The sequence below is a fragment of the Staurois parvus genome, unplaced genomic scaffold, assembly GCF_062004578.1.
Source record: "Staurois parvus isolate SC_StPar_1 unplaced genomic scaffold, SC_StPar_1.0 ptg000739l, whole genome shotgun sequence".
In the NCBI taxonomy this organism is placed as follows: Eukaryota; Metazoa; Chordata; class Amphibia; order Anura; family Ranidae; genus Staurois; species Staurois parvus.
Genome location: NW_028318535.1, coordinates 651,269 through 674,283, shown reverse-complemented (window position 1 = coordinate 674,283; position 23,015 = coordinate 651,269). Strand labels below are relative to the sequence as shown.

Below are 23,015 nucleotides of genomic sequence, written 5' to 3'. Positions count from 1 at the left end.
ATACCATGGTTTGTGGACTCTATAACTTTCCTACAGACTAAATAATATACACTCATTTGGGTTTTTTTCACCAAACAAATGTAGCAGAATACATTATGACCTACATTTTATGAATAAATGTTATTTATTTGTAAAATTTTATAACAGAAACACAGAAAAACGCATTTATTTTTAAAAATTTTCAGGTTTTTTTTGTTTAGCAAAAAGTAAAAAACTCAGTGGTGAATAAATACCACCAAAAAAAAGCTCTATTCATAATTTTTTTTTTTAAATGTTGACTTCAGTTCTACTTTAAGATACCAAGCTCCTGGCCTCTTAAAATATTCTAGCACCCCAAACTGTATCCATACATCACTCACAAGATTAATGATCTGAGTAGTAACTTCACAGTCTGATATATATAATGTGACACTCATCTGGGACCCCACTAGTGAAGAACAGGTTGTCAATCCAAGGCTGTCCAGCCAGTTTCCTAATGGACACATAAAATAATAAATTACTTTCAAAATGAATAATTTTTCTTTTTTTAAAATAAAAATACATATATTTAATTCAGCTCTCACACCTGTTCATCCTATACAGGCCAAAACATTTCAGTTATGGTCCTATTGATTCAGCTTCATCTCCTCATCATTACTTGCAGACATAATAAAATATTAATATTTTCTTTTGCAGGACAAATAAGGCTTACTTTTGTCAATATTTTATTAAAAATAAGAAATATTTTTCTTAAAAAATATTGTCTTTCCTGTGCAATCCAGAGGAAAAAAAAATATACGCTACATATTTTAAAAAATTGCAGATTTTTTTGTAGGATTAATAAGGCTTACTTTTGTCAATATTTTCTTAAAAATAAGTACTGTTTTTCTTAAAAATATTTTCTTTCCTGTGCAATCTACAGGCAAAAAAAATACGCTACATATTTTTAAAAATTGCAATTTTTTTGCAGGACAAATACGGCTTACTTTGGTCAATATTTTCCTAAAAATAAGTACGGTTTTTCTTAAAAATATTTTCTTTCCTGTGCAATCTACAGGCAAAAACAAATACGCTACATATTTTTAAAAATTGCAGGGTTTTTTTGTAGGACTAATAAGGCTTACTTTTTTCAATATTTTCTTAAAAATAAGAAATATTTTTCATAAAAAAAAAATTCTCTCCTGTGCAATCTACAGGCAAAAAAAAATACGCTACATATTTTTATAAATTGCAATTTTTTTTTTGTAGGACTAATAAGGCTTACTTTTGTCAATATTTTCTTAAAAATAAGTACTGTTTTTCTTAAAAATATTTTCTTTCCTGTGCAATCTACAGGCAAAAAAAATACGCTACATATTTTTAAAAATTGCAATTTTTTTTGCAGGACAAATACGGCTTACTTTGGTCAATATTTTCCTAAAAATAAGTACGGTTTTTCTTAAAAATATTTTCTTTCCTGTGCAATCTACAGGCAAAAACAAATACGCTACATATTTTTAAAAATTGCAGGGTTTTTTTGTAGGACAAATAAGGCTTACTTTTGTCAATATTTTCTTAAAAATAAGAAATATTTTTCATAAAAAAAAAATTCTCTCCTGTGCAATCTACAGGCAAAAAAAAAATACGCTACATATTTTTATGAATTGCAATTTTTTTTTGTAGGACTAATAAGGCTTACTTTTGTCAATATTTTCTTAAAAATAAGAAATATTTTTCTTTAAAAATATTGTCTTTCCTGTGCAAAAAAATCTTTCCTACAGGCACAAAAATCTTTTCTACAGGCAAAAAAATCTTTCCTACAGGCAAAAAAATACGCTACATATTTTTAAAAATTACAATTTTTTTTTGTAGGACTAATAAGGCTTACTTTTGTCAATATTTTCTTAAAAATAAAAAATAGTTTTCTTAAAAAGTATTTTCTTTGCTGTGAAATCTACAGGCAAAAAACGATGCTACATATTTTTAAAAATTGCCATAGGACAAATAAGGCTTACTTGTGGCAATATTTTATAAAATAGTGGCTAAATGGTTAGCACTTCCGCCTGGCAGTACTCGGGTCACTGGTTTGAATCCTAACCATGGCACCACCTGTCTGGAGTTTGCATGTTCTCCCTGTGACTGTGTGGGTTTCCTCCGGGTACTCCGGTTTCCTCCCACACTCCAAAGACATGCTGGTAGGTGAATTGGCTCCTGTCTAAATTGTCCCTAGTATGTGTATGTACGAATGTAAGTTAGGGACCTTAGATTGTACGCTCCTCGTGGGCGGGGACTGATGTGAATATACAATATATATGTAAAGTGCTGCGTAAATTGGCGGCGCTATATAAGTACCTGTAATAAATATATTTTTTTCCTTTAAAATGTTTTCTTTTCTGTGCAAACTACAGGCAAAAAAATGCTACGTATTTATTTTTTTAAATGCTGTTTTCTGTGGGGCAAATAAAGTTTATTTGTGGAAATATTTTCTTTAAAAATAAGAAATAATTTTCTTAAAAAATATTTTTTTTCCTGTGCAATCTACAGGCAAAAAAAATGCTACATATTTTTTAAAAAAGGTTGTTTTTTGTAGGGCAAATAAAGTTTACTTGTAGAAATATTTTCTTTAAAAATAAGAAATATTTTTCTTACAAAATATTTTCATTCCTGTGCAATCTACAAGCAAAAAAGATGCTACATATTTTTAAAAAATTGCTGTTTTTTGTAGGACAGACAAGGCTTACTTTTCACAATAATAATTTTTTTTAAGAATTATATTTCTTACTTTTTGAGAAAATATTGTGAAAAGTAAGTTTTTTCTGTCCTACAAAAAACAGCATTTTTTTTAAATAAATGTAGCATCTTTTTTGCTTGTAGATTGCACAGGAATGAAAATATTTTGTAATATAATTCTTAAAAAAAAATTGTCTTTCCTGTGCATTCTATGAGCAAGAAAAGCCACAACATTTCTTTTTGTTTGAGTTTAAAGGACTACTGTGGATAAAAAGTGAAAACATTTGCAAAATTATAATTTGTCCATTTATAATAACACTAAAATTAAGGTGATTTACAAATGAAATTTAATTTGTTTAATGTGTAACAAAAACAAACACCATCTAAAGCGGGTACTGTATATGTATACTAAAAATGCAAAAAAATGCAAGACTCACTTATTTTAGAGCAGCCGATCCCAGAATAATAATAATAATAATGATAATAACAATAATATTAAACAAATACTATGTGAAAGGTTATATATAATATATATATATATTGTTTTTTATTTATTTTTTTTTTGTTTGTTTTTTTTTTGTTTTTGTCCTGTGCGAACTATTGGCAAAAAAGCCGCAATATTGTTTAAAAATTGTTGTTTTGTTTGTTTGACCAATGTGAATTTTAAGGACTACTGTCAGTAAAAAGTAAAAACATTTGCACAATTTATTATATAATTTTTCCATTTATAATAACACTAAAATTAAGGTGATTTACAAATGAAATTTAAGCTTTTTTCTTCTTTTTTTGTTAATTTGTTTAATGTGTAACAAAAACTATCTAAAGCAGGTACTGTATATGTATATTAAAAATTCAAAAAATGCAAGGCTCACTTATTATAGAGCAGCCCATCCCATAATAATAATAATAATAATAATAATAACAATAACACTAAAATTAAGGTGATTTACAAATGAAATTTAAAAATGAAATTTAAGCTTTTTTCTTATTTTTTTGTTAATTTGTTTAATGTGTAACAAAAACAAAAAACATCTAAAGCAGGTACTGTATATGTATATTATAAATTAAAAAAAATGCAAGGCTCACTTATTATAGAGCAGCCCATCCCAGAATAATAATAATAATAATAATAATAATAATAAATAAACCCTACGTGAAAGCTTATAGAATTTTTTTTTTCTCCTGTGTGAACTATTAGCAAAAAACCACAATAATTTAAAAAAATAGTTGTTTTGTTAGTTTGCCCAATGTGAGTGTTAAGGACTACTGTAGATAAAAAGCGAAAAATTCTACAATTTGTCCATTTATAATAACACTAAAAATAAGCAAGCTTAATGACAATTGAAATTTAGGTATTTTTTCTTTTTTTTTTTTTTGGAAAGTTTTTTTTATTGTGTAACTAGCACAATCTAAAACAGATAACAGCTTAGGAAAAAAAACCTCTCCTTTCACTGGGCTTCTTTCCTCACATATATGTAAAAATATTTGTTAAAATGACTTTTTTATATGTTAAAAAAAATCTGAAGAATTTAAAAATATATTCTTCAGATTTTTTTTAACATATAAAAAATTCATTTTGACATATATTTTTACATATATTTGTAAACGCATTCCAAAAATGTAGATTTGTATTTCTAAAGACATACAGTATATTTGAAATGTATTTTAAAGAATATTTTACATATATTTTGTAATAAAAACGCATTTCAACATCATATATATATATATATATATATATATATATATATATATTATTTATTGAAATATATTGAATATGGCCAAAATTGTCGCATTTCAAATATATGTCAATATATTTGGGAAGAATATTTTTAAAATCTATTTCAAATATATTTTTCTTCCATGTGGGCACCTAGAGTATATTTTATTTATATTCTATTTTTTTTTTTCAGGGATCATGGGGTCAAGCATAAACCGATCTTGTACTTTTATGCAAGATACACTTTAACACATTCTTGTCGTCTCACCTTTTTTAGGAAGTACAAAACCGACAGGATTTGGCCAGAGACCTTGTATTAGACCCTGGACCCTTCTGCTGAGGACAGATTTTTCTTGCAGATGTATGAAGCTGCTAATGAAAATCGAAATTTCATTGTCCTCAGTTTCGATTTCTTGTCTGCAACAGAAGCAAAACATATTTTTTTCAGATCTTTTTTTTTTTTGTTCTTCATCTTAGAATCATCGTAGATATTAACTGGATGACATATTTTTTTTTAAAAGTTGCATAAACTGCACGTACGTCTGTTCTGTTCAAATGGGGGCAAAAAGGAACGTTAGACTCTCCAGGTCAAATGTTTTTCATTCATACAGAAAACAGCGAAACAAGAAAATAACTCATTATTTCTACTAGATGGAGCTAATCATCATAGTAAATAATTATGTCACTTTTATGTATGTATGTATTTATTTATTCAATCAATAATAATGTATTTTATGTATGTATGTATTTATTTATTTATTCAATCAATAATAATTTAATGTATTTAATAATAATTTATTAAGATTTAATATTTTAATTAACATATCAATATTCTTTTTTTTAATAATATTACTAAATAATATTTTTTTGTAATGTTTTTAATCAATAATAATCTAATTATTCATAATAATACTTTAATGTATTTAATGTTATTTTATTAATATTTTCTTTTCAAACAAACAGTAGGTCGAGAGAGATACCATGGCCTCCACATTAGAATCCATATATAGTTCCTAGAATCAGAAGAAGAAGAAGAGGAAGAAGAAGAAGTAGAAAAGAGAGTAGGAGAGAAAGAAAGGAAAAGAAGAAAAAAAGATAAAAGAAAAGAGATGGGTCCCCTTGACCCAGGCCCCCAACCCCCCAACGGAACCCCAGTTACTAAGGAGGCTGAACGCATCTAATCCAGGGATTCCACAATTCTTCGAATCTGGCTTGCATATCCCTGAGAATGCAGCTCATTTCTTCATTAATCAAAATCAAAGATATTTCATGTTTTTTGACCAAGGCAACATCGACCATGGGAGATTCCCACGCTCTCGCTATGGCAATTTTAGCCGCTAAGGAAACAAAGAAGATGAGGGTCGGGAGATGTCTGGGGATCTCATCCGACCCCATATGGAATAAAAATATATTTGAAATATATTTAAAAAACATTCTTCCCAAATATGTTGACATATATTTGAAATACTACAATTTTGGTCATATTCAATATATTTCAAAATATTTAACATAAAAAAAATTGTATGTTGAAATGCATTTTTATTACAAACTATATGAAAAATATTTAAAAAAATACATTTTCAAATATATTTTATTCATTCAGTGCTGGAGGTGCCAGAACTGCATTCCTGCTGAAAAAAAAGCCCTGAGTATACCCCTTAGTTTGCTCAGTGCCTTGTTTATTATAGACAATTTTAATATTTTTTTAAATAAAAATTATTTTTTTCATGTTTTTTTCACCCTTTGTTACATAGTCTGGCTGAAAAAAAAGACAAATGTCCATCCAGTTCAACCATAAAAAAAGTTATAATCCTATACCCACAGTTGATCCAGAGGACAGCAAAAAAAACTTGCAAAGCACAATCCAATTTGCTCCTGCAGGGAAAAAAATTCCTTTCTGATCCCCCCGAGAGGCAATCGGATATTCCCTACATTTCAGTGCTGATGCTCTCTTGCAACGACCTCCTGTCTGCATACACTCCGCTGCATGGACAAAAAAACTAGATATAAACAAATGAAAATGGATTTAAATGGATGAAAATGGATGTAAATCGACGAAAAACTGATGTAAACGGACAGAAAATGGATGTAAACTGATGAAAACTGGAGCAAAAACTGATGTAAACTGATGTGAACTGATAAAAACGGATGTAAACTGATGAAAACGGACGTAAACTGATAAAAACAGATGTAAACTGATGAAAACGCATGTAAACTGATGAAAAACTGACGTGAACTGATAAATACAGATGTAAACTGATTGAAACGGATGTAAACGGATAAAAACTGATGTGAACTGATGAAAACAGATGTAAACGGATGAAAACGGATGTAAACTGATAAAAACAGATGTAAACTGATGCAAATGGATGTAAACTGATGAAAAACTGTCGTGAACTGATAAAAAAAACAAATGTAAACTGATGAAAACGGATGTAAACTGATGAAAACAGATGTAAACTGATGAAAATGGATGTAAACTGATGAAAAACTGATGTGAACTGATAAAAAACAGATGTAAACTGATGTAAACTGATGAAAACGGATGTAAACTGATGAAAACTGATGTAAACTGATGAAAAACTGATGTGAACTGATAAAAACAGATGTAAACTGATGAAAACGGATGTAAACTGATAAAAAAAAATGTAAACTGATTGAAAACAGATGAAAACGGATGTAAACTGAGGAAAAACTGATGTGAACTAATAAAAAACAGATGTAAACAGATGAAAATGGATGTAAACTGATGAAAACGGATGTAAACTGGTGAAAAACTGATGTGAACTGATAAAAACTGATGTAAACTGATGAAAACAGATGTAAACTGATGAAAATAGATGTAAACTGATGAAAAACTCACGTGAACTGATAAAAACAGATGTAAACTGATGAAAACAGATGTAAACTGATGAAAAACTGATGTGAACTGATAAAACCAGATGAAAACTGATGAAAACGGATGTAAACTGAGGAAAAACTGACCTGAACGGCTAAAAAACAGATGTAAACTGATGAAAACAGATGTAAACTGATGAAAACTGATGTAAACTGATGAATAACTGACGTGAACGGATAAAAAAACAGATGTAAACTGATGAAAACAGATGTAAACTGATGAAAAAGTGATGTGAACTGATGAAAAACTGATGTGAACTGATGAAAAACTGATGTAAACTGATGAAAATGGATGTAAACTGACGAAAACGGATGTAAACTGACGAAAACGGATGTAAACTGATGAAAAACTGATGTGAACTGATGAAAACTGATGTAAACTGATGAAAACTGATGTAAACTGATCAAAATGGATGTAAACTGATGAAAACGGATGTAAACTGATGAAAATGGATGTAAACTGATGAAAAACTGACGTGAACTGATGAAAAACTGATGTAAACTGATGAAAATGGATGTAAACTGACGAAAACGGATGTAAACTGATGAAAAACAGATGTAAACTGATGAAAAAACGACGGGAACTGATGAAAACTGATGTAAACTGATGCAAATGGATGTTAACTGATGAAAAACTGATGTGAACTGATAAAACCAGATGAAAACTGATGAAAACGGATGTAAACTGATGAATAACTGATGTAAACTGATGAATACCTGATGTAAACTGATGAAAATGGATGTAAACTGATGAAAATGGATGTAAACTGATGAAAAACTGATGTGAACTGATGAAAAACTGATGTAAACTGATGAAAATGGATGTAAACTGACGAAAACGGATGTAAACTGATGAAAAACTGATGTGAACTGATGAAAACTGATGTAAACTGATCAAAATGGATGTAAACTGATGAAAACGGATGTAAACTGATGAAAATGGATGTAAACTGATGAAAAACTGACGTGAACTGATGAAAAACTGATGTAAACTGATGAAAATGGATGTAAACTGACGAAAACGGATGTAAACTGATGAAAAACAGATGTAAACTGATGAAAAACCGACAGGAACTGATGAAAACTGATGTAAACTGATGAAAATGGATGTAAACTGATGAAAAACTGACGTGAACTGATAAAACCAGATGAAAACTGATGAAAACGGATGTAAACTGATGCATAACTGATGTAAACTGATGAAAATGGATGTAAACTGATGAAAAACTGCCGTGAACTGATAAAAAAACTGATGGAAACTGTGCAGAGAAATGCAAAGCAGCTCTCCCCCGTCAGCTTTCCCCGATGATCACCGAATGCCTTGGCAATTGACATCTCTAGCCGCCATTGGGAGCGCGGGTAGGCTGCCGTGCGCACGCACCCCCTACCCAGAAATGTGAATCACGTACATATCCGTGATTTTGCGCAGCCCTGCCGCTCTGTAGCAGTACTTCCACTATAGGGCGGTGGGCAAGCGGTTATAAACTGGACCCACGGTTCAGATCCCATTGACAACTCATAACTTCTAGTATCTTTTTTTTTTTACTTTATGATACATTCAGTCCCTTCCAATCATAGACAATGGCTTGAATCGGGTTGGGCAATACGGCAATATACCAGACCAGCGTCACCTGTGACGTCATTGGGTGAAGACGCAATGTACTTACTGGGCCAGCCTGTGCACGGAGTCTGAGAAGTAACAAGACGATGCAACGGCATAACCTAGATCTACAGGAATAACGCAGATCCCTCCGGTCTTCATCAGTTCTGCAACACAAATATAGACGTCGGCCAGCTTGGAAGATCAATATTGTATAAGCAGTGCAGAGCAAAAAGAAAGAATGTAATGAACTCAAATAAAGACTTGTGATGACCAAAGAAACAAGTCGCTCCTTTATCTTTGTACACGGCATTCCATTCTCAGATTATAAAACAGAAAAAAACCCGACAGACTTCAATGTTCTGATAGGAGTGTATAAATACATACAGTATATATATTCTGCTCAAAAAATGGAAGGAAGACTTTGTAATCAGAGTCTGGCATCAAGTCAAGGACACTCCTGGGATGTGGATCTGGTCAGGTAAGTAGCAGAGGGGGATGGTCATCAGTTTCAGCTGCTGAAATTAACAACAGGGGCACTAGATGGGCAACAATGAGACGACCCCCAAAACAGGAATGGCTTTACAGGTGACATTTTTTCCCTACTCATCTTTTCTGACTGTTTTTCATTAGTTTTGCATTTGGCTAGGGTCAGTGTCACTACTGGTAGCATGAGGCCATACCTGGACCCTACAGGGGTTGCACAGGCAGGCCAACTCCTCCAGGATAGAACATCAATACGTGCCATTGCCAGAAGGTTTGCTGTGTCTCCCAGCACAGTCTCAAGAGCATGGAGGAGATTCCAGGAGACAGGCAGTTACTCTAGGAGAGCTGGACAGGGCCATAGAAGGTCCTTAACCCATCAGCAGGACCGGGATCTGCTCCTTTGTGCAAGGAGAAACAGGATGAGCCCTGCCAGAGCCCTACAAAATGACCTCCAGCAGGCCACTGGGGTGAATGTCTCTGACTGAACAATCAGAAACAGACTTCATGAGGGTGGCCTGAGGGCCCGACATCCTCTAGTGGGCCCTGTTCTCACTGCCCGGCACCATAGAGCTGGATTGGCATTTGCCATTGAACACCAGAATTGGCAGGTCCACCACTGGCACCCTGTGCTTTTCACAGATGAGAGCAGGTTCACCCTGAGCACATGTGACAGACATGAAAGGGTCTGGAGCAGCCGTGGAGAACGTTCTGCTGCCTGTAACATGGTTCAGCATGATGGTGGTGGGTCAGTGATGGTCTGGGGAGGCATATCCATGGAGGGACACACAGACCTCTACAGGCTAGACAATGGCACCCTGACTGCCATTAGGTATGGGGATGAAATCCTTGGACCCATTGTCAGACCCTACATTGGTACAGGTCTGGGTTCCTCCTGGTGCAGTGGGTCCTGGGTTCCTCCTGGTGCAATGGGTCCTGGGTTCCTCCTGGTGCAATGGGTCCTGGGTTCCTCCTGGTGCAGTGGGTCCTGGGTTCCTCCTGGTGCAGTGGGTCCTGGGTTCCTCCTGGTGCACAACAATGCCCGGCCTCATGTGGGGAGAGTATGCAGGCAGTTCCTGGAGGATGAAGGAATTGATACCATTGAATGGCCCCCACGCTCACCTGACCTAAATCCAATAGAACCCCTCTGGGATGTCATGTTTCGGTCCATCCAATGCCACCAGGTTGCACCTCAGACTGTCCAGGAGCTCAGTGATGCCCTGATCCAGATCTGGGAGGAAATCCCCCAGGACACCATCCGTGGTCTGATTAGGAGTATGCTCCGACGTTGTCAGGCATGCATACGAGCACGTGGGGGCGTCCCTAGGGTTGGTGTCACCCGGTGCGATAACAATTGGAGACACCCCCTCCGACGATCCCCGCAGGATGGATCGGATCTGCGTATTGAGCATAATGGATCGGAGTCCGATCCATTATCCTCCCCAATCCGCAGATCCGATCCATCCTGCGGGGATTGCCGGCTTGCCTTTTCGTGGAGTGGGTCCAGTGTCACCTCGTGCGGTAGGTGTCACCCAGTGCGGCGCGCACCCGCCGCACCTGCCTCGGGACGCCACTGCATGGGGGCCATACAAACTACTGAGGACCATTCTGAGTTGCTGCAATGACATTTCACCAAAATGGACTCTCCTGCTGCATCATTTCTTCACTTTGATTTTTGGGGTGTCTTTGAATTCAGTCCTCTGTAGGTCGATCATTTCCATCAAACGATGGGGCGTCCTTACGTTCCTCACACATCACCCCGTCCATGTCAGGATAGAGATCCAGCAGGAGATTTGTCCCCATTGAGATCTGATGGGTTTTCAAAGTGTTCCTTTCATTTTTTTGAGCAGTGTATATATATATATATATATGAGGTGGTATAAAAATGTTTCAAGGCTAGTTTTGTAACATGCCAACAGATGGCAGCACAAGGCTGCACGCACAGTCACAGGGAGCATTGACCTTCATAAGTCTCAGATGGCATTGTAAGGAGATAATCATTGTTATGGCTGATTGATGTACAACATGTATTTTAACAATAGTATCTCTTTCTAGGTGCACATTGAGTCAACCTAGAATGAAATACAATGATGGCTGTCACTAGCCACTTCCCGACCGGCCGTTGCATATAAACGGCCGGACGGTGGCAGTGCAGGGTCGGGTTGCTGTTTATAAACGGCCTCCCCACACCCAGCTTGTGCGCGCTCCCTGGGAGTGCGCAGCACCACGATCCGGTGCATGCTGTGTCCTCCGGACACAGTGAAACACTGATCGTCGGACGGGACCTCTGTATGAGGTCCCGATCATGTGATCACTGATTGGTCAATCAGTGATCACATGCAAAGTAGTAAGCAAGATGTCACTTGTGACATCATTGCTTACTACGTGTGAAATCTGTGAATGATCACAGAGGTCACATGGTACAAGGCTATTCACAACAGCCTTGTACCATGTGACAAGCTGTGACCAATCGCAGCTCACTCAGTACTTCTCAATGACTGCAAGAATGCAGACAGAGAGAAAGAGAAATGATTGCTTTACATCCTATATGGGTGTAAAAGCAATCAGTGTAGAGAAAAGAAAAAAAATCTTCATCACCCCCCACAAGTAGTACAGTGTCACCATGGTGACACTGTACTGCTAGGGTGACAGTATGTAAAAAAAATAAATAAATAAAAAATAATAATATAAAAAAATAAAATAAAAATGTAAAGAAAAATGTTTAAAAATTATAATTTTTGGTTATAAACTAATTTGGATTTTTTTTTTTACAAAAAAGATAACGGAATAAATTTTGGCCAAGATTTATGATGAAATATTATTTATTTGAAAAATTTTATTAAAAAAACACTTTTTTTCAACATTTTTGGACTTTTTAATTTACGTAGCAAAAAAAATAAAAATCCCAGCGGTGAATAAATACCACCAAAATAAAGCTTTATCTGTCTCAAAAAAATGGTAAAAAAATCATTTGGGTACAGTGTTGCATGACCGCGCAATTGTCATTCAAAGTGTGATAGCGCTGAAAGCTGAAAATTGCCCTGGACAGGAAGGGGGTAAAAGTGTCCGGTCTGGAAGTGGCTAGCAAAGCTTTGTTTGTTAACAAAGCCATGTGATCACTATGTTAGTTCTGACAAGACAATGACATGACTCTTGTTTATAAACAAAGGGTTTATATTGGAATTTGGTTTGCCTATGTTTATCAGCAAAACCATGTTAGCCGTGATGTATGACCAGATTCATAGTGAATACGTCTGGCAATACTTTTTGTAGCGTTTTTATGGAAACATTATGTAATGCATTCGCTTACCTGCTATTTTCTTAATGGACGTGACTTTCTTGGCAGGAAGCGGGCATACGGTACAACTCTCCTGAGGAAGTCCTGGTTTTAGGAATGGCGCCCCCCATGGCAAATTGGGTGCCACCAAAGTTCCATTAACGAGAGAAGCTAAAAAGCAGTAAAAGCTCATCGCACCAAACAATGTGCTAAAACCAACCACCCATTGATTGGACACAAAATTCAGGGAATTCAATAAACTGAAAACAAGAAGAACCTCCAGTAGAAGTGAATTTATGAACCAGGCTTTGTTCAGGGCAGTCATGCACACGGTAAGAAATCCATTGAAAACTAAAAAACAAATAATTCCCAGGACTATATAAAATGCTCTCACTGGCACTTGGGATTCTACGTACTTTGCGAAGCCCCATGTAACCCACAGCACTCCGTAAAAGATAAAAGCGCTACTCTCCGCTGCTTTTCCAGTGTACAGGGACATCAAACCAGTGATGTGCACCATGCTTCCGCTTGCCATGACCAGTATAAAGGTGCTCTTTGTTTGTACCGTCATGGAGAACGTCGCCAGGGTGTTGAACGCGTGGCCAATAACGTCTACATCACGAGTATTCAAGGTAGGAGAATAAGGAAGGCGCCTAACTATTCTTGGCTTGACTTTCATGCCTCGAAAACAGGAATTGATTATGTCCTCCAACCCTTTGCCCTCTGGGATTTTGAAATCTGTCTTCGACAGATAAAGTCTAAGACACATATGGATCACTGAAGTGAAAAAGATAACCAGATTGACTGATTGCGATGCATTGTGGTTAATGCCGCTCGGTAGAGTTAAAGTAGCACAATAAATGGAAAAAAGGAGTGTGTATAAGCCAATGCAGACATTTTGAAGGCACATCATGAAAGATAAAGCCAAGAAAAGGACGGCAAAGACAACCATGAAGGAGGAAGGGAGTAACTGTTCCCCTGGTGTACTTGACTGGTTTAAAAGGGAATATCCTTCTACAACCTTTAGCATGGCCAACAAGCTGAAGAAAGTGGTGTGTATTATGTCATTAGCCCAAAAGGATGCAACAGACACCGCCACCTGGTACGCTGCCGACGTGACCATCCAAAGGGCTTGGCCACTAAACAGGACAGTGGTTGTCCCCAACAGTTTTCCACACAGGATGCTGGAGGACACTACATTGGCTAAAATTCCTGCCACAACAAGGTGGTTTCTTGATATACGATCTGAAAAACGGACTTTTTTCTCAACCGGCAAAGGTTTTTTTCCGGCTTTCATGTTTGCAAATCGGACAGCCACGAGATAAACACTAATCACGGTAACTATCATGAAGTTACTAGCAATACCCGAGGAACCAAGGCTCTGGTCTTTGTACAGGGCAAGGACATGGATGTTGGCAAGGCCAAGAGCAAAAGACAGTAGCGGTAAGGGTCCTTTTTTCCGAAGTGTTCCCACACACCCTATAATAAGAAAGGCACAGCAGATGGCAAGTAGTCCTGGGAATAGTACTTCTTGTATCTGTCCTGATGTTGAAATGATCTTGTTATCGACTAAGAGATGTACAATGCCAGAATTGCTCCAGAGGGCTGACACCGTCATGCATAATGTTACTACCAGGGGTTCCGGGCTGAACTTTTTCTGGATTCCTAAAAAGAAAACAAAAGACATATAGAATGCTCATTTTCGTAAATTTCTTTTACCCTACCCTGGATGATAATCAGTTTTATAAACTCTATCTATCAGACTGTGACTATTATCGGCTGTCCCTGGTCTTGCTGGCTGCAGGCTTTGCCCTGCCTTCTAGTGGATTCCAGAATGTACTTGGCTGGAAAAGGCAGACCCTGGGCTTGAATATTCATATAGCCTCAGACAATCCCTGTGGAATCAGAATGCACAGTAGGTGGCTGAGATGTGTATAAATACTGTTGGGCCTGGAATAGCAGAGTCCTTGTCCTGGAGGAGAACCCCAGCCTGCAGGGGCAGATTAGCTGGAGTGTGCAGAAGTTCATCGAGCTGCCGGGGCCTACTGCCTGAGAGGAGCACCTAGGACTGTCTTCAGAGAAGTTGCTAAAGCCAAATTCAGCTGGGGTTTACCGAGGATCTGGCCTGGAGGCTCACTGGAGAAGTGTCTGGCTAGTGTTAGAAGAAGGCATCCACGTACATAGGGACATTGTGAACATAGAGCTGAGAGAGAGATCCTGGTGACCAAACCCCCCCCAACCAAGCTCAACGAGCATTAAACTTCAAAAAGACACTCACTGCCTGGTCATTGTGTTAGGAAACTGCCTTGTGCCTGGCTGCCATGTGCCCAGTAGAACCTGGGACAAAACTGCAAGGCCGGTCTGGGGTCAGTGCTACAGATGTTCAATAAATACTTTTTTATACTCTTTTTCTTCCTTTGTTACACTTCACCTTTTCATTTAGTGTAATCTATGGATGGCTTAATGGCATTTCTCAAGTTGAGTTTCCTCAATGTTGGTGACAACAATGGACCATGCCTGTATCTATGATGGCAACAATGCAGGAGCACATATTGCAGACAGGTTTATATGGTCCAAGAAGCTCGTATAGGTCTGATGGTCAGGTGCCAACAAACTTTTGACTAGTGATGTCGGGTGTGGGTGGGCTGCTACTCGCTGTAAGGTCCCCGCCACCTTTCTCAAACTTGAAAAAGAGGGTTGAGCCCTCCAAAACATGTATTGTCCCATCCACACCAGACATCACTTTGTGAGTTTGACAGCTAGCTGCCTCTGTATGCGACTGTAGATGCTACCGGTCTGCCTGCCCTTCTGGTCTTTATTGGCACTGCTATACACATCGCTGCTATGGGATCGAACATGTCCCTTTGCATCTTTGCCGTTCTGATAGTTTTCCACGACCCTTCCTAGGTCCAGAGTGTTTTAAACATGTGAATATGCTATGTTTTATTAAAAGGTGTTCCTTTGATTCCACTAACTCCAGCACCCTCCTTGTGTCTTCATCTATGAAGGCATATGGTAGCTAAGAACGCCATCACTTAAATCCAGAGATATACATTATAACTTGATTCACTAAAGATGTGTAACTCCATCTAGGTTAGCTAGATACGGTTTGTTTGGTTTTTTTGGGTTTTTTTTTTAGATAGAGTAGCAGCCTGGGGTGAGGCAGGCTGGGAGCAGGGGCAGACTAACCATTAAAGCACTCGGGCACTGCCCAGGGGCTCGGGCTCAGTAGGGGGCCCCATGAGATGCCCCTGGTACCTTTCAATGGCTTTTTCATAGGCTTTTTTGGGGTTGGGGAGGACACAGGGGCCCCATGATCCCCTATTGCCCGGGGGCCCCATGAGTTGTCAGTCCACCTCTGGCTGGGAGTGAGGCAGGAGTTCACCTCAGGACAGATTGAAAGGTTCTACAGGTCAGGGCTTCTGGATCCCTCCCACCTTTCCAGAAACTTGAGAGGTTTCTGGAACAGGGTAGGAGGCTCAGATCTGCACGTTTGAGGAACCTTGGCCGATCCTCTGGCAGGAGGCTGAACATGGTGACCAGGGAAACCTTCATATATGACAGAGCCTGGGATGAGAGGGGAGTCTGGTGGATGATGGATTGAGAGAAAGCTGAAGCCTATCTACAGACAGGATGGTGGATGGGAGAATCTCTACTGCCTCGACATCTCATTGGGAGGAAAACCTGTTAGCAGGGAAGGATCCAGCCCAGCAAAAGACCTGAAAGCAGCTACAAGCCCACCACACTAGCAGCTGAGGACAGTGTGAGTACTTCTACACCCCAAAGGCCAGATAAGGGGAGAGGGGGCGGTCAGGTGCAATACCCAACTAGTCTTCACCTGGGACTGCTTAACTGCAAGCTCTTGGGATCCCCATGCTCAGGGATACCCTCAGCACAGTTGGGAGAAGAGCAGGGGCGGACTGACAACTCATGGGGCCCCCCGGGCAATAGGGGATCATGGGGCCCCTGTGTCCTTGCCCAAACTCAAAAAAGCCTATGAAAAAGGTACCAGGGGCATCTCATGGGGCCCCCTACTGACCCCGGGCCCTTGGGCAGTGGCCGAGTATCCAAATGGACAGTCCGCCCCTGGTGAAGAGGAGAATTCATCCAGGGTCTGAGGAGGTACACCGAAAAGGGCCAGTGTTATATTTTTGCTGGTCCACCTTTTTTTGTACATAGTTGCTAAGAAGTTTGTCCTCAAGTTCTGCAGTTCCTTGGGCATCCCATTTACCCCTAGACACCATCCAAGTTGTTAACCCCTTAATAAAAACAGCTAAAAACCAGCTTAAGGACTGTGAAGGTACAGCTGTGGAAAATGCATGTTGCCTGGCAGTGCACAGCTTAGGGGGGACCCAAATCAAATCCAGCAGCCCTTACAAGGGTGGTGCTATAGATGAATGAGTGAAGTGTTTCCACTTCACTCCTGATTCATCATCCACAAGCAAGTCTTCTCTTGCATGTGAATGTCAAAGAAAAAGAAAAAAAAACAGCTGCACCCAAAAAGTCACAATTCAAGTTTTTCCGCTGCCTGTGAATGTGGGTTAAAACCAAAAACATTACCATTCATCTTAAGTGGCTTTCACTTAAAACCGAATTACAGGCAGTGACGAAAGATTCAAATAATGCAGCTCTGTATTAATTAATAAATCATTAAATAGATTTTATTTTAAAAGCAATCACCATAAGTACCTTAATTTGTCTTGGCTTCCCTACCAATCAAAAATAAAAAAAAAAATGAATGCCTTAAAAATGTTAACCCTCAGGCTGTCCACTGTAGTTGCTGATGCAAAAATTTTCTGCTGCTGGCCAATTTAGTAGGGTACTGCAAAGACTTTTGAGCTTCAAGCACACCAAATGTAAAAAAGCCCTATCAACATAGAAAAAAATGTAAAAAAAATCCCAAAAGAAATGAAAACCCCAAAATACAGTACCACCTCTGAAACAAAAGCTTACTTCTTTTTTATTTATTTTTTTAAGGGAAGCTTTTCTGCAAATAAACCCAGTTTAATCTGAAATAAAAGCCTTATCCACAAAGCAATGACACTATGGCTCAGGGGTGGACTGACAACTCATGGGGCCCTCAGGCAATAGGGGATCATGGGGCCCCTGTGTCCTCGCCCACACTCAAACCACACCCAAAAAAGCCTATGAAAGGTACCAGGGGCATCTCATGGGGCCCCCTACTGACCCCGGGCCCTCAGACAGTGCCCGAGTCCCCAAATGGTCAGTCCGCCCCTGCTATGGCTGCTGTGTGCCCCCCCCCCCCCCCTTTACGATACTGGAGCTGGCTTAAACAAAAGTCCCGTTATTGTACCCTCTAAGCCTCTAACTGGCCATGGTTCAAAGGCCATGCATTACATTACAGTTTTAAAAAAAATTCTCCTGGGTGAACCCAACCTCATCCTTGATGACCAGTTTGGTATTGGGTTTGGGGATAGGTTGTGTTTATACTGTTGTAGAGGGGGAGGGATAGTTTTAGAATTGGTTGTCCAGCAAGCACCTATAGGTGGGATGATCAGATGTCCATGAATTAGGTTCCATTTAATTGTATTAGCTTTCATATAAAAAATACAAACAAAACAATTACTATAGACTTCATAGTGGTGTACACGGTAAAACCGCCTTTCTTAACCAAAGTTCCATGGAACCCTAGGATTCCTACAGAGGAGGCTAGGGAGTTCCTTGAGCTGTGGGTCATTGACCTTCAATCTGAGGATGCTTGCATAGTTCTGAGTCAAATGTTGCTTGCAAGAGTCAGCAGCATGACTGCAGGGGTGTAAATCTGGCTACCCCAGTAAGGGAGACATTCTTCCAACTTACTGCCATCAATATAAGAGGCTGTTTTCTAATGACCCCCAATGGATTCATCAGGGGTTCCCTGAGACCAGAAACCAACCTCATCCTTGTTGACCAGTTTGGTATTAAGGAACTCAAGTGGGTTTAGGGATAGGTTGTGTTTATACTGTTGTAGTGGGGGAGGTATATTAATGGACATAGTTTTAGAATTGGATGTCCAACAAGCACCTATAGGTGGGATGATCAGATGTCCATGAATTAGGTTCCATCTAAAACCCTGGGATTCCTGCAGGGGAGGCTAGTATGTTCCTTGAGCTGTGGGACATTGCTCCTATAGGTGGGATGATCAGATGTCCATGAATTAGGTTCCATCTAATTTTATTAGCTTTCATATAAAAAATACAAACAAAACAATTACTGTAGACTTCATAGTGGTGTACACGGTAGAACCGCCGTTCTTAACCAGAGTTCCATGAACCCTAGGATTCCTGCAGAAGAGGCTAGGGAGTTCCTTGAGCTGTGGGTCATTGACCTTCAATCTGATGATGCTTGCATAGTTCTGAGTCAAATGTCGCTTGCAAGAGTCAGCAGCATGACTGCAGGGGTGTAAATCTGGCTACCCCAGTAAGGGAGGCATTCTTCCAACTTACTGCCATCAATATAAGAGGCTGTTTTCTAATGACCCCCAATGGACTCATCAGGGGTTTCCTGAGACCAGAAAATTATTTCAAGGCTTACTCTGGGGTAAAAAGGTTGAGAAAGGCTGACATAGACTGTATGGCTCAAATTTTTGGATGTGTCACCTGGAAGAATACTCCCTCCAATGTGGAAGAAATCCCCCCAACCTACAGATAGCAAAATGATCTTTGTTAAAAGTGGTTACTCATCCGAGAGGCAGAAGTTGTTCATTGCTCAAGGAACTCCTTGCAACCTCTGGAGGAACCCTGGGGTTCCATGGAACACTGGTTGAGAGAAGCTGGTGTTTGGTATACATAACCTAAAAGAATAATTAATAAGAAATAAAAATATAAATTTCATTTACCTATATGTGCTAGAATCAGGGCAAAAATAATAAGCAGAATTCCCAGTGCTGATCTGGAGACAAGCGCTCTTGGTAAGTTGTAGTTATAAACAGACAGCAGCAAGGTGCCTAGAACAAGGAGAGCAGAAGGAGAAGAGTTTCCATCAATTAATAATCAAAGTGCACCAAAAAAAGCATATGTATGAGTTTGCATGGACCCTAGGCAGGGTTGGTTTTGCCTGAAAACACTGGTCCTCTCACAGTTCTTTCCTAGTTAACTCCTTCTTGCCAGGAGTACTTGCTTACATGGGTTCATGACTGGCACGTGATTCTTTAGGGGGTTCCAGAGTTCAGCCAACCATTTGGGGCCCATACGACACGGGGGCCCAGGCCACTTGACGCATAACCGTTCTTACTGCCAAGCAGGGGCTCCTTCTCCACCTTCACCACCAAGTCCAGTACTGACCAGGCTTGCACCACTAAATCACAGAACTCGCTCACTTCTCAAGTATTGACTGTGTCGAACACTTCACCCCTCAGATTGTCACACAGAGGCTTCTTGTTGATATAAACTTTTTTTTTTTTTCACTTGGATAACTCTTCCGATAAACAGCCCTAATACTGGCAAAATACTGGCTTGAGAAGATCATGTAGGAACATGAGGTGGTTTGTGGATTTCAGCTAAGTTCTAAACTCATACTCTGACGCCCTTGCTGTGCTTTCATCCATAAGCCATTCAATTCTCCTGGAAGAGGAGAACGGGGGGACACACCGATCCCTTGCTCTCCCTGCTGACTCCCGCTCCAGACCTCTGTCCTTAAGTTCTAATTACCACATCTCCTCCTTGTGTGTTTCAAAGTTGGGGTACTGAGCCCAGACCCCCCTAGGTGACAGGTTCTCTGTAATGAGACATCAGGGGTCTAAAATGCCCTCCATTTAAGCTAAGGGAATGCAGATCACACTCCTTTAGCTTATTTCTCTGGCCATACTGGCTGGGGAAAGTGACACCAAGAAGTGATGTTTCAAACGTCAGTCCCAGGTCATTACCAGGAAGGGGGGATCGGCAAACGACATTCATGGATCTCCTTTCCCTCTGCCCGGTGGCACTTGCCATGCTGGTCCTGGGTCCCCTAATGGGCACACAGAGCCCAGGAAACATGGCAGGGGTATGTCCGGGGTGGGGGCTGACAGCTATCAGGGTATGTGTAAGCAATCTGGTGGCTGCAAAGCCACCTGATCTCTTCATTCTGACAGCCAACAGTCAGCTTGTCAGATTTACACACACTACCTGTGTGTGTAAAACCCCCAAAAGCTACTGACGTGCTCTTTATGGTGCTGGGGCAAAGATGTTAAGCATGGATCTTTGAGCTGTCTGACGTCTGCTGTTTCCTATGAAGCCCTTGTGATGAAACATGTAGAAGGGTGGATGTGACACCAGATGCACAAGGAACCCGGTATTGTTACTTTCTATGTGCAGAAGGGTACTGATGTCTTTGTGAGCTCCACCCATGAGTTTATAATGTGAGCGTATTTATGGCATTAAATAAAAGTGTTTTTTTTAACTTATTATATTATGGGGGTTATTTGTGATTATTATTTGCCGCATAGTGATGAGCAGAGGATTAAGCAGCATTATTATACAGTCGGAGGAGGAGAGGGAGAGGAGTGGAAAGAGAAAGAGGAAGAGGAGAGGGATAGAGAGAGGAGAAGGATAGAGAGAGGAGAGGGATACAGAGGGGAGAGGGATAAAGAGAGGAGAAGGATAGAGAGAGGAGAAGGATAGAGAGAGGAGAAGGATAGAGAGAGGAGAGGTATAGAAAGGGGAGAGGGATAGAGAGAGGAGAGGGATAGAGAGGGGAGAGGGATAGATAGGGGAGAGGGATAAGAGAGGAGAAGGATAGAGAGAGGAGAGGGATAGAGAGGGGAGAAGGATAGAGAGGGGAGAGGGATAGAGAGGGGAGAGGGATAGAGAGGGGAGAGGGATAGAGAGGGGAGAGGGATAGAGAGAGGAGAAGGATAGAGAGAGGAGAAGGATAGAGAGAGGAGAAGGATAGAGAGAGGAGAGGGATAGAGAGGGGAGAGGGATAGAGAGGGGAGAGGGATAGAGAGAGGAGAAGGATAGAGAGGGGAGAGGGATACAGAGAGGAGAAGGATAGAGAGAGGAGAGGGATAGAGAGGGGAGAGGGATAGAGAGGGGAGAGGGATAGAGAGAGGAGAAGGATAGAGAGGGGAGAGGGATACAGAGAGGAGAAGGATAGAGAGAGGAGAAGGATAGAGAGAGGAGAGGGATAGAGAGGGGAGAGGGATAGAGAGAGGAGAAGGATAGAGAGGGGAGAGGGATAGAGAGAGGAGAAGGATAGAGAGAGGAGAAGGATAGAGAGGGGAGAGGGATAGAGAGGGGAGAGGGATAGAGAGAGGAGAGGGATAGAGAGAGGGACAGGAGAGGGACAGAAGAAGAGAGAAGAAAGGAAAGGAGAGGAAGAGGGGAGGGAGAGGAGAGGAAAGGGGAGGGGGGAGGAGTGGAAGAGGAGAGGGAGAGCGAGAGGAGAGGGAGAGGAGAAAGAGAGGAGAGGAAGAGGAAAAGGGAGAGAGGAAGGGTGAGAAGAGGAGAGGGGAGGAGAGAAGAGGAGGGAGGAAGAAGTGGAAGAGGAGAGGGAGAAGAAGAGGGAGAGGAGAAGAGGGAGAGGAGAGGAGAGAAGAGGAACAGGAAGAGGGAGAGGGAGAGTGAGAGGGAAAGGAGAGGAAGAGGAGAGGAAAGAAAAGAAAAGGAGAGGAAGAGGGAGAGGAGAGGAGAGGGGAGGGGAGGAGGGGAAGGAGAGGAAGAGGAGAGGGAGAGAGAGAGAGAGAGAGGAGAGGGAGAGGAAAGGAAGAGGAAAAGGGAGCGAGAAAGGGAGAGAAGAGGAGAGGGGAGGAGAGGAAGAGGAAAAGGGAGAGAAAAAGGGAGAGAAGAGGAGAGAGGAGGAAAGAAGAGGAGAGGAGAGGAAAATAAGTGGAAGAGAAGAGGAGAGAGGAGGAAAGGAGAGAAGAGGAGAGGATGTACTCTTTATGGTGCAGAGAATAAAAGTGTTAAGTGTGGATCTTTGAGCTTTCTGATGTCTGCTGTTCCCTAAGGAAGCCCTTGTGATGAAGCATGGAGGGTACTGATGTCTTTGTGAGCTCTGCCCATGAGTTTATAATGTGAGTGTATTTATAGTAATAAATTTAAAAAAAAATTAAAAAAAAAGCAAATTACACTGTGGGGGTTATTTGTGATTATTATTTGCCGTGTAGTGATGAGCAGAGGATTAAGCGGCATTATTATACAGTCGGAGGAGGAGAGGAAAAGGAAGAAAGAATAAGCAGAGGGAGAAAAAGAGGAAGATGAGAGGGCTAGAGAGAGAAGAGGGAGAGGGAGACAGAGAGGAGAGGGAGACAGAGAGGAGAGGGAGAGAGAGAGGAGAAGAGGAGGAGAAGAGGAGAGGAGAAGAGGAGGAGAAGAGGAGGAGAAGAGGAGGAGGAGAGGAGGAGGAGAAGAGGACAGGAGAGGAAAGGAGAA

At 40.0% G+C, this 23,015-nt stretch overlaps 1 protein-coding gene across 1 annotated transcript in view; it reads right to left on the bottom strand.

The window, feature by feature from the left end:
• Positions 1 to 23,015, bottom strand: part of LOC149445215 (uncharacterized) — a 64,300-nt gene that overhangs the window by 25,778 nt on the left and 15,507 nt on the right. The window contains exons 2-6 of the mRNA XM_089654084.1: positions 19,502 to 19,609; positions 12,697 to 14,328; positions 8,971 to 9,070; positions 4,674 to 4,822; positions 360 to 472 (exon numbers count right to left, since the gene is read on the bottom strand). Of these exons, the coding sequence (XP_089510210.1) occupies positions 360 to 472; positions 4,674 to 4,822; positions 8,971 to 9,070; positions 12,697 to 14,328; positions 19,502 to 19,609 (2,102 nt within the window). The remainder of the gene's footprint in view (positions 1 to 359; positions 473 to 4,673; positions 4,823 to 8,970; positions 9,071 to 12,696; positions 14,329 to 19,501; positions 19,610 to 23,015) is intronic.